At 50.1% G+C, this 12283-nt stretch overlaps 1 protein-coding gene across 5 annotated transcripts in view; it reads left to right on the top strand.

Annotated features, from left to right (window-relative positions):
- Nucleotides 1-9788, top strand: part of PHF12 (PHD finger protein 12) — a 38366-nt gene extending 28578 nt beyond the window's left edge. For 2 of the 5 annotated variants that reach the window (XM_070227738.1, XM_001504186.6), the window contains exons 8-15: nucleotides 970-1128; nucleotides 1734-2529; nucleotides 3756-3881; nucleotides 4852-4995; nucleotides 6517-6615; nucleotides 7358-7440; nucleotides 8037-8175; nucleotides 8521-9788. In XM_070227738.1, coding sequence (XP_070083839.1) covers nucleotides 970-1128; nucleotides 1734-2529; nucleotides 3756-3881; nucleotides 4852-4995; nucleotides 6517-6615; nucleotides 7358-7440; nucleotides 8037-8175; nucleotides 8521-8855 — 1881 coding nt within the window. In that variant the 3' untranslated portion in view covers nucleotides 8856-9788. Of the gene's footprint in view, nucleotides 1-969; nucleotides 1129-1733; nucleotides 2530-3607; nucleotides 3633-3755; nucleotides 3882-4851; nucleotides 4996-6516; nucleotides 6616-7357; nucleotides 7441-7983; nucleotides 8176-8520 lie in introns of all 5 variants that reach the window. The other 3 variants (XR_011423387.1, XR_011423388.1, XR_011423386.1) reach the window with 3 other exon arrangements.
- Nucleotides 9789-12283: the final 2495 nt, after the last annotated feature.

Raw genomic sequence — 12283 nt, 5'->3', positions numbered from 1 at the left:
TCACGTCTCTGTGCCTTCTGTGCTGCCCTCCTACCCTTATGTCCCCTTTGTCTGCCTGGAAGTTCTATCTCAACTTCCAAGTCTTAGCTCAAATACTGCCTTCCTATAAAACCTTCCCTAATCCCAAATTCCTGTCCTCTAGACGGAAAGAAGCACTCTCCTCTATGTTTTTTATAGCTTCTTAGACATGACCCTATTCTGGGATGCATTACATTGTATTATAATGTTTCTGTGCTCATCTCCCCACTAGACTGTGAGCTCCTTGAGGGCAAGGCTTAAGTTTTATTCATCTCTGGATGTCTAGGACTTGGCACAGTGCCCAGACTCAGGAGGTGCTCAATAAATGTTAGTCGAATGTATGAATGACTCTTTGCTTATGTGGCTCTTTCATGGTGTGATTTAGAGTGTGTCTTCTGTCTTTGTGCAACAAAGAGGTCTTCAGTTGTTTCATGAGTCATGAATGAATGGATGAAGAAAACTGACATTGATTGAGTACTTACCACGAGCCAGGCCTCATGCTGAGCATTTCCTCTCTGAATGTGACCTCACTTAACTTTCTATGTCTCAGATGCTGTTCACTCACCTCCCGAACTTGATGCTAAGCAATAAGAGCCTAGAGTAGTACTCTGAAGCCCTGTCCAGTGCCACTTCTACACTTTTTAGGCCAGAGCAGAGGCAGCATGCAATGGGTTCTGGCTTCTGTAGGCCTGAGACCTTGATGAGGAAAAGTAGGGGACGTGCCTACTGTTTCCATTTCTGTGCCTTCTCAGGCTGGTGTCTGTATGTCAGAGTCAGATGGGAGCACAGAGCAGTTGCTGCCCACTGACCTTCCTTGTCCTCTGAATCCCAGAGTGGATGGTGGTCCCTTGGGCATCAGCACCACAGACAGAAGAGTGTAGCCAGGGCAGAATCAACTGGACATGTTGGCACTATCTTCCTCTCCTTCCTCCTTCTGTCTATCCTGAACAGGTTCCCGATGCTATAAAATCTCAGTACCAGTTTCCACCCCCTCTCATTGCACCCGCGGCCATTCGGGATGGGGAGCTGATCTGCAATGGGATCCCTGAGGAATCACAGACGCACCTTTTGAACTCTGAGCACTTAGCCACCCAGGCAGAGCAGCAAGAGGTGAGTGAAGAAGGGGCTGGAATTCCAAATCCAATCTTCCTTCCATCTCTGCACAGTTGTTATTGGAAGTAGCCTCTGTCATTCCCACCCCCCATCTTCTACAACCCCACCTACCCCTACCCTCACCCCCTAAGAGTTGAATATTCCAGAGGGAACCTCTGGCTCAGATCCTGAGGCAAGTAAGAGAACTACAGAGTCCGCCGTCTGCTTCTCTCCATCGGTCCCCCACTGTGCTGTGAGACGGGCAAATCTGTCTCGTTGAAAGAGATCAGTAGACCCATAGAGAGGTTAGGTGATAGTTCTGGACATACAGCAGGTGCTTAGGGTACTTGCTGAATATTGGTCACAGGTGACTAGGGGCAGAGCCAGAACGGGAATCCCAAGCTCTGCTGACCAGGGTGTTGCCTGCTGAGTGTACCAACAAGTCTTGCGTGGGAATGGAAATGGAATCTATCAGGAGTCAAGCACGTCCTTTTTGGGCATTTGCGATGGGACCTCGGAAACTGTGCTTGTCAGCTCTGCTGTAGCCCTGGCCGCTGTGGCAGGAAGGACCAGCGCCTCCCAGGCCTCTCACCCTCCTCTCCTCTCCTCTCCTTCCATTGCAGTGGCTCTGTAGTGTTGTTGCGCTCCAGTGCAGCATATTGAAACATTTATCTGCTAAGCAGATGCCTTCGCATTGGGACTCTGAACAGACAGAGAAGGCTGATATTAAGCCTGTTATTGTGACTGACAGCTCAATCACCACCTCCCTGCAAACAGCTGACAAGGCACCTATACCTTCCCACTACCCCTTGTCCTGTCCCTCGGGGATTAGCACCCAGAATTCCCTGAGCTGCTCTCCACCCCCCCAGCCCCCAGCCCTAGAGGACATCAGCTGCAGTTCTTGTGCGGAAAAATCCAAGAAAGCCCCCTGTGGGACTGCCAACGGGCCAGTGAACACAGAGGTGAAAGCCAATGGCCCACACCTCTACAGCAGCCCCACTGATTCCACGGACCCCCGGCGACTTCCAGGCGCCAACACCCCCCTACCAGGCCTCTCACACCGGCAAGGCTGGCCCAGGCCCCTCACGCCACCAGCGGCTGGGGGGCTTCAGAACCACACCGTCGGCATCATTGTGAAGACAGAGAATGCCACTGGCCCCAGCTCTTGCCCCCAGAGGAGTTTGGTTCCTGTCCCAAGCCTGCCCCCTTCCATTCCCAGCTCTTGTGCCAGCATCGAGAACACCAGCACTTTGCAAAGAAAGACTGTCCAATCACAGATAGGACCTCCGTTGACAGATTCAAGGCCACTGGGCTCACCCCCAAATGCCACCCGGGTGCTCACTCCCCCCCAAGCAGCAGGAGATGGTATCTTGGCCCCAGGAGCCAACCAACGATTCTGCTCACCAGCGCCATCATCAGGTGAGTGCTGCTCGGCCTTTCATGCTCTTCCTGGCAAATAAGACTTAAGATTCAAAAAACACTTACATCCCTGTGAATATTTCGGAGGACTTTGGTCTCTGTATTATTTGTCCTCCCCTCCTTTCTGTGATAGAAGAGAAAGCACATGTTAACTTGTCCCCATCTTATAGGTGGGACTTCTTAAGCTCTGAAAGATTAAGTGATTTTCTTAAGGTGACTTTCCATGTCAGTGCAGGATTGGAACTACAGCCTGGGTCTCTTGACTCCACCTTCCCACACCTTCTGCTTGTTTTGTTCCATCACCTTAGAGGAAGGCAGTATGCTCTCTGGAGCCACTGTGGTCAGCCTGAGGTTATGGGTCATGGCATTGGTGCCTCATGATCCACACTGGAGACTGGATCCTCGCCCGATCCAGATTCTCAGAGCCAGCTCATTTGAAGGAATTTCCATGCTAGGAAAAGCAGAGACAGAAAGCAACACTGCCTTTCAGAGTAGCTGCAGAGTGGGATACCCACAGAGGTTGGGCTGGCCCAAAAGCTTAACCTCAGGCCACATGCCAAGAGTTAGCTCCTTACGTCCATACTTAGCCCGGCGTGAACCTGCTCTCTCAGCTATCCCCAGTCAGCATTCAGGACCTCAAGGTTGCTGACCCCAGCATCTGAACCAGGTTTCAGATGCTGCTGGAACCCCCTGTGGTCTCTCTCGTCTGAACTGAAGCCGGCCTCCTAGTCAGCTGGGAGTCTCGGTGACCAGGTGACTGTGACTTCTCTGCATGGGGGCCCCTGGTCCCAGGATGGCCCATACTCAGGCTCTTTTTCCTGTTCTGTTTCTCTCTTAATACCAACCTGAATAGATTTTGCACCTTGTGATTTGAACATCAGTAGGCAGGAATTGCAGGGACAGTCACCACTATTTAAATGAGTAGAGGCAGCAGGGAGGTAGTCATGGCCCAGAGAATGAAGCTACCCCACCACGTTCCCCAGAGCAGTAGATCTCACTGGTTCTCAGTGCTCTGGAGACTCCTGCGTGCCCGGGTGCATTGTCGTTCCATCTGCCCTTCCTCACCACGCGTTTTTAGCTCTAGGAGTTCCAGAGCCTGTGGGGTGAGAATCAAGAAGGGAACATCACCTTGGGTCCGAAATCCAGACCTGTCTCAGCAGTGGGGGATTGGACCGGTGGGTTTCCCTCAGGCGACGTAAGTAACAGTCTTCCTGCTCCGTCCCCAGATGGCAAGGTCAGCCCCGGCACGTTATCCATAGGAAGCGCTTTAACCGTACCCTCTTTCCCAGCCAACTCTACTGCCATGGTGGACCTCACCAACTCACTTCGAGCATTTATGGATGTCAATGGAGGTGAGTGAGTGAGCTGCTGCTCTACCACCAGCTGCTGGGGTGAAAGTGCTGTCCCTACACGGCATTCAGCTCATTTCAAAAAGGGACTGAAGTGGGGGTGCCTGATCTCAGAGGGCTGGGGAGATGGGTAGGGGAGTGGGATAGGAAAGAAAGCCCCTTCCCCTATCTCTGCCTTACACACATGCATATACGTATAATCAAAGATGAAGGCAGAGCAGGGCCAAGCTGAACCAGTGAGAAGAGAAGAAAATCACTTTAGGCAGGTCACCTGGTCTTGCAGAATAAAACCAGGAGGAGCCTCACTCCCAAAGGAGGGAACTCATCTGAGAGAAACCCCCAAAGTCGAGGACAACTGGGGCAGATCTTGATCTCAGTGAACAAAGGGTGGGTAGAAAATCCAGGCCTCAATATTGGACGTCCAGGCCCTCCCCCACAGGCAGGCAAGTGGTTTGTCTTGCTCTGTCTTTCTACTTTACCTAGAATCAAGCTACCCAGCTGCAGGAGGCATCAGCACAGGCTATGTTGGGGCCCATCTCTCTGCAAATGGCTAGTGAGATGCTCAACTCCCAACCTTTCTATCACTTTGTACTCTTTGCTGTCTGAGAAAAATCACTTGACTGGATTTTAGAAATGCTGAACTGGGGCCGGCCCTGTGGCATACAGTTTAAGTTTGCACACACCGCTTTGGTGGCCCAGGGTTCATTGGTTCGGATCCCAGGAGCAGACTAGCACTGCTTATCAACCCATGCTGTGGCAGGCGTCCCACATACAAAATAGAGGAAGATGGGCACAGATCTTAGCTGAGGGCCAGTCTTCTTCAGCAAAAAGAGGAGGATTGGCAGCAGATGTTAGCTCAGGGCTAATCTTCCTCAAAAAAAAAAGAAATGAACTATTTGCTCTGTGACCCTCACCTACTTCCACATTCCATTTCCTCCTCAGCTGCTTTTTAATCTTTCTCTTTGGTTACTAGAAATCGAGATAAATATGCTGGACGAGAAGCTGATCAAGTTTCTGGCCTTGCAGAGAATACATCAGCTTTTCCCCTCCCGAGTCCAAGCTTCACCAGGCAGTGTCGGGGCACATCAGCTGGCTTCTGGAGGGCACCACACAGAAGGTACGTGCATACGCATCTGCCACCACACCACACCGTCAGTTCTCCCCTCTGTGTGAACAGCCATCTGCCCCCTTGGAGAATTTCAGCTTTCAATATCTCAGTCCTCCTTGTGTGCCTTTAATGCACTCAGTAAAGCACCATGGTTTCTTTTCTCAGAAAGCAGGAACAAGATGGCAATCACAACTTTCAGATCAGACTTGGGGAAGTGTACTGTGACTGTCTTTTCATACACATCCACTTTGAGACACAGAAAGCAGCTATGCGTGCCTTTGGGTATATGTGGTGTGCTTTCTGCTCAATTGCTTTCAAATATTTGAATTAGAAGAGTTTCCCAAAAGGGAGTTTTTCAAGTTCAAGGTGAGAAACAGAATAACACTTTGGCTAGTGTCCTGGAAATTCATCCCAAAAGTTTGACTCTGCTTAGGATATCCCTTTGAGGATTAGCCATTAAAAGCCTTGATGCTTAAAAGTGTGATCCCCAGACCAGCAGCATCAGCATCACCTGAGAGCTTGTTAGAAATGCAGAGCTCAGGCCCTTCCTCAGACCTGTGGCATCAGAATCTGCATTTTAACGAGATTCCTAGGTGATTCATATGCACATTAAAATTAGAGAAACATTGGTCTGTGCCTTCTGTTTTTTTGCGTGGCCTCCCTGAAGTATCAGCTGATATATCCCTGATAAACCAACCTGTAGCCCAGGAGCTTAAAGTACTATCATCCTTGAATTCTATGGCCATCTTCAAAGGTGGACCTTCTTGGAGCTGGCCCTGTGGCCAAGAGGTTAAGTTCGTACGTTCTGCCTTGCACTGCCTGGGGTTTCACTGGTGCAGATCCTGGGTGCAGACCTAGCACCACTCATCAGGCCATGCTGAGGTGGCGTCCCACATGGTGGAGCCAGAAGGACTTACAACTAGAATATACAACTATGTGCTGGGGGCTTTGGGGAGAAGAAGGGAAAAAAAAAAAACAAAGATTGGCAATAGTTGTTAACTCAGGTGCCAGTCTTTAAAAAAAAAAGTGGGGGAGGCTGGCCCAGTGGCGTAGTGGTTAAGTTTGCACGTTCTGCTTCAGCATCCCAGGGTTCATAGGTTCAGATCCTAGGTGCGGACCTGCACACCACTTGTCAAGCCATGCTGTGGCAGGTGTCCTACATATAAAGTAGAGGAAGATGGGCAACGGATGTTAGCTCAGGGCCAGTCTTCCTCAGCAAAAAAAAAAAAAAAAGAGGATTGGCAGCAGTTAGCTCAGGGCTAATCTTCCTCCAAAAAAAAAAAGAAGATGATCCTTCTTACCCTATGTGGGAAATGCTGTGGGTGGGGAGAGAATGCCTCACTATGCACCCGCCCAGTGTCAGATGTGAGTTTGGAAAGATGACTCTTCCAGTGGGATTATTTTCCCCAAACCGTGAACCAAAGGTCCAGGTTCTGCTGGTTTATGTTTGAGCCACAAGTTCTGTTGCTCTGTGTTTGGATCCCAGGTTCTGGGTTTCTGAGTGATCCTCTCCCTGTGTTTGTCTTGTAGTGCAAAGAAAGGAGGTACAGGCCCGAGCTGTGTTCTACCCTCTCTTAGGGTTGGGAGGAGCTGTGAACATGTGCTATCGAACCCTCTACATCGGGACAGGTGAGCCACCTAGGAGAGGCACTGAATCTGTTCAGCCCTGAAGACTGACACCCTTATCCACAGAGGCTAGAAAGGGGTAAGGGAAGCCCTCTCCAGGGCTAACTGGTTGACCCAGCAGATACCCGGACGAGAGGCTACTAAGAACGAACACTCTCGGCTACTTGTCTCCCTGACTCAGGCCCTTTTGCTTTGTGCCCAGCGTGGCATCAGGAGAGATGAAAGTCAGCTCTGACTGCTGCTCAGCGAGGCATTTCAAACTCTGCAGGAAATACCTGAGCAAAGGGCAAATGCTGTGTCCCTGGAAGTCTTTAAAAAAGTGATGGGGCTCACACATACCTAACCTTTAGTTAGCCCTGTATCTTGTACAAAGGAACAGACAAATTAGCCCTTAGCCTAGAAATTTACCTTTCTTTCAGATGATAGGATTTATGAGCCCTGCACCCAATGTTGTGCTCTCATGGAAATATCCCATGCTCTTCAGTAGCTCACTATTCCCCTCTGGGCAGCAGCCACATGTTCCAAAGCAAATCAGCTGGCAGGGACAGCTGTTCTTTGGCAGGAGATTGGAAAATACATTGGTTTCTGTTCAAACATACAAGGAGGGGGCCCTGAGCTACCTGCCCCTTGAGGTCTCTACTAGTGCCCACCCAGGAGCTAACTCCCTCCCTCCCCACCTCCCCCATACATACACCTTACAGTCTGTTCTCTGCCTGCCTTTTCTTCTACTCCTGCCGCCTTGCAGGAGCTGACATGGACGTGTGCCTTACAAACTATGGTCACTGTAACTACGTGTCCGGGAAACACGCCTGCATATTCTACGATGAGGTGAGGGGTGGGGATGGGGTGGGAGGGAGCTCTCCTCCCCGCTCCCAGGGGTTGGGTTTTTGTTCAGTGCCCTGGAGTGAGGAGAAGGGGGTTGGGAGTCCTCTCCTTTTCTTCCCTTTCTTTTCATTCCCGGAGGAGAAGAGTCTTGGTGTGAAAGGGCACCCTACCATGGCTACCTGCTCCCCGGGAGTAAGGCTGCCATTTCTCTGAAGGTGGTCACAGGCTCAGCACGGGGAGCCCACCCTAAAGCAGGGAAGGGGACAAGCATAGAAGGAAGCCAAGCCCTCTTGGGTGTGTCCCTGTGAGTTTCATCATCATCATGTGCCAGTGAATATCATTTCAATAGGAGCCAGTGCTGAGGAGGCAGAGTGAAGGAGCAGTGGGAGAGTGGGGGGTATGGGGTGCTAGGAAGGAAGGCTTCCCGGAGAAGGTAAGTCTTGAGCCCCATTCTAAAGGAACAGGGAAGGGGGCATGATTGGGGAAGAAAGAGAGCTCCCCAGATAGAGCAGCACAGTGTTCTCCATGTGTCCTCTCTCCCCTTAGCCCCAGGCCCCACGCAGCAGACCACACATCTTATCTTCCCTCCTCCTCCTCAGAATACCAAACATTATGAGCTGTTAAACTACAGTGAGCACGGGACAACGGTGGACAACGTGCTGTATTCATGTGACTTCTCTGAGAAGACCCCGCCAACCCCCCCAAGCAGTATTGTTGCCAAAGTGCAGAGTGTCATCAGTAAGTTGGAGCAGAGGCCTGTGGCCACAAAGCCTGCCATTTTGGGACATATTCTCCAAGGCCACAGTCAGGGTGGCTCTGGCTTGCTGCCAATGATCTACTGTCTCTTGCCTCCCCATCCAGTTGGCCAGGTTCTTGCTCGTGGGCCCAGGGAAGGCCTCGGAGAAGCAAGTGCTATGCACCCACAAATGTGTACACACCTACTTGGGGACTTCAGCGCTTTCTGAGCGTCCCTCACCCTTGTCACACAGCAGTTAGAATGGGGAGGGACCCAGCCCTGGCAAAGAGCCCACGTGGGTTAGCTGCTCACTATTCCTCTCCTGTAACCGTTCCCCTTTTTCCCAGGGCGCCGCCGGCACCAGAAACAGGATGAAGAGCCAAGTGAGGAGGCAGTAATGATGAGCTCCCAGGCCCAGGGGCCACAGCGGAGACCCTGCAACTGCAAAGCCAGCAGCTCAAGCTTGATCGGGGGCAGTGGGGCCGGCTGGGAAGGCACGGCTTTACTGCACCATGGCAGCTACATCAAGCTGGGGTGCCTGCAGTTTGTCTTCAGCATCACTGAGTTTGCGACCAAACAGCCCAAAGGCGATGCCGGCCTGCTGCAGGATGCGGTCTTGGCCGAGAAGCTCTCTCTCAAGCCCCACCAGGGCCCTGTGCTGCGCTCCAACTCCGTTCCTTAGGACTGGCGGCTACCCGGTCACCCGCCTGTCCACCCAACCCAAGACTCCTGCAATGCAAAAATGTACACAAACCAAGCCCGGGTTTTTTCTATACTCCACCAGAAACCCCTCAACTACAATCTTTGCATGAAATGAAGAAAACCTTTTGACTGTTTTTTAAAAATCCTTTTTCTTTTCTCAAGTTCTAGGGGGCATTTGCACATATATTTGTACTCACCATTTCATGGGAAAGCGGCAGACCCGAGCTGAGGAACAGTGTGGGCGGGGAGGGAAGGCCCATGGTCTGGACACTTCCTCCAACACAAAACCGTTCCCAACCCACCTCTGCTCCCTCCCCCTCGCCCGCCGTTGTAAAATAATCAGAAACTTGTTCTATTTTGTGGCAGTGACAATAGTTTTATATTAAAAGAAAAAAATACAGTTTTCATACAGCAAAATCTATACAATATCATTGTTTTATTTAATATAAAGATCGCTACCCACCCTTCTTCCATGTTCCCACCCTCCAAGTTATTTTCCCTTCTGCAGCGGTTGCACTACAGGTAGCTACTGTGTATTATGGACAAATGAGAAATGAATTCTTTTTCTGGCTGTCCATCTATTTTATTTCAAATAAGGAAAAGTGTATTTGGATTTTGTGTAAATACATCTAGTGATGACATTTTTTCAATGTTTTTAAAAACTGTGTACAGTACTACATGTGGTAGAGCGTTTTCTTCAAATTGTCTATTGTAGCAAAAATGTTTTTGTCGTAAACCTGTTTTGTCTCCTTTTTTTGTTCTCTTGCCACTTCTCTCCTCTTCCTCCCACCCCCAGCTCCCTCCTCTCCTCCCATCCCCACAACTAGTACCAATGTACATAGTAATTGTAATGTTTTAGACTTTACAGAAACTTTCCTGTATTCTGTATATAAAAAAACAAAAATACTTCAAATTATGTTTTCTGCCTGTCTGTCCTACCTGTCATCACCCTTAGAGGGGACCCTCCCTGAGATCTTGGTCCCGCAGTCTCATTGAACAAGTCTCATTCCCACATGCTCAGTCTCCACGGGCAGTCAGGAGAGGGGAGGTGTTGTAGAAAAGTAAGCCTAAGGCAGGTCGGGGAAATGGAAGGGTAGGGCTGATCTGCTAGGGGGCTGTTGTATGGTTTGGTGGGTGACCTGAGGGAGTTTAGAGGGCTTGGTTATTCGACATGATCAGATTCTGCAAGAACCAGAGAGTGTGCAGGTCCCTGCTCCCGTTGGCTCCAAAACCAAGACATTAAAACGCGCTGGCATGAGACCTCTGCATTCTGGTCTAGAAGCTTTAACCTAAGGAGTTGGGGCTGCCTTTGGTCCTAATTGTTTGCTACCATATTTTATTCATCTATTCTGGGAGAAGTCATAACACCTGGTTTTGTCCTTTCCCTGTCAGCTTTAGCTGGGCATGGGATAATTCATTCATTTACTCAAGTATCACTTGAGTTCCTCCCCTGGCTTAGCCTCTGCTGGGACTTGGGTCTTGGTCTAGATCACTTGCTGTGAGCATACGGCCCCTGTCTCGGAGCTTAGAATCTAGTGTGGAGAAATTTGTTGATGCAAAGTTCTCTGGGGAGGAGCCAGCCCAGTGGCGTGGTGGTTAAGGTCTGCACGCTCCACTTTGGTGGCTGGAGTTCATGGGTTCAGATCCCAGGCATGGACCTACACCCTTCATCAGCCATGCTGTGGCAGCGAGTCATACAAAATAGAGGAAGATTGTCACAGATGTTAGCTCAGGGCTAATGTTCTTCAACAACAACAAAATACATACATAAATACATATAAATTTAAACACAAAAAGTTCTCGGGAACATGAAGACAAAGGAGAAATCCAGTCTCTAGACCCAGCTGTGCCACAAGTGATGTGACTCAGAATCACATCTTTTCTACAACTGCAGCTCCTCGTCAGAAGACAAGTCTACCACGTTACCTTAATTTTAAGGCCCTGAGAACTCTCTTATTAAACCAAACTCCATCCTTTCCTCCTCTCAGACATTATGTGACAAACTTGCTCCCAGAAGTTTTTCCTGAAGACAGTCTCTGACTCCTTCGATAGCACTTGTGTGTCTATCCCAGCGCTGTTTGAGTAGGTGGGACCTGTTGGCATGTCAGGATTTTGCCTTGGGGATGGAGAATGCATGCATTTGTTTCATCAATATTCCATCTCTAGCCTCTTCCCACAGCATCTATAATTGAACCCTGAATCCATAGTGCAGCTAAATAGGAAACTTCCCCTAGAGCCTGAGGTCTGTTCCTGGCTTCCATCTACCTGCCTAGCTTTGTCACCACCACTCTGCTCCCCCTGCCCTGGTGGGCTTCTTGAACTCTTTAAAGGCAGAAGCATATATTGTTCTGCTCCGTATTTTCACGGCTAACCACACTGCTGGGCACACCATAAATGCCAAACAATGGGTGCTAAACTATACTAGGTTTCTCAGGCAAGGTCCATTCTTCTGGCAAGTCACCTGGCCAGGAATACCCTTGCCCATGCGTCCCTAGCTGTCCCCACCCACCTTGCCGTCATAGTTACTTCTTCCATTGAGTAATGGAGCTTCTTTATTTCTACCACCTGTGAGAACCATTCCAGAGACAAATTTCCTCCTGAGGATTAAATAACCGGTTTTACGCCCTGTCTTCTTCCTGTTTCCCTTCAGAAATGGAGGGGGTGGGGCAGAGGCAGAGGGATACAGATAGCTAAGAAATGAGAGTTCTGACAGCCCTTAACTGATGGTGCCACCCTGAACACACTACCGTCACCTCTGGCCTCTATGGGAAGAACCGGGAAGAGTCCTAGAAGCTGAGGGCTGGATGTGAGGAAAGGAACTGAAGGGCTTGTTTATGGAGAGCAAGGCATCCAGGACCAGACTCACTCTCTCGGACATAACAGCATTCACGTACACATGCCCCTCCAGAAGGCAAGGACTGTGCTACATACTGACACCCAGAGGGCTTACACACCCTGTTAGCTCCTCCTGCAAGGCCTTAGCTACAGGGCACGCGCACAAAGGACAGGTAAATACGAAGATGTTCATTCAAGCACACACATTGGCAGAGACTACAGACACATGCACACACCTGGAGGCACTCTCAGCCTGCATGGGCACAAACATGTAAAAGGTGCTCACGCAGGCACGCACACCCACAAGTACACACACACACACAGGATCCAGAGGCGTGCACATGACCTGAAGAGCGATCCCAGGGCCCATGGGCACATTACACACCAAAAAGTCATTCACATACTCACAGAGTATGTGGGTGCATGTACCTACCTAGGGGGCACTCCCAGGGTGCCTGTGCACACATACATGCATCCAGGAGTTCACACAGGCAACACACCTAGAGGGCGCTCCGAGGGCCCAAACACACACCTAGAAGGTGTTCGCACAGGCACACACCCAGAGGACGCAGA

This window comes from Equus caballus, chromosome 11 (assembly GCF_041296265.1).
Source record: "Equus caballus isolate H_3958 breed thoroughbred chromosome 11, TB-T2T, whole genome shotgun sequence".
NCBI lineage: Eukaryota > Metazoa > Chordata > Mammalia > Perissodactyla > Equidae > Equus > Equus caballus.
This window is presented reverse-complemented; position numbering and strand designations above follow the sequence as displayed.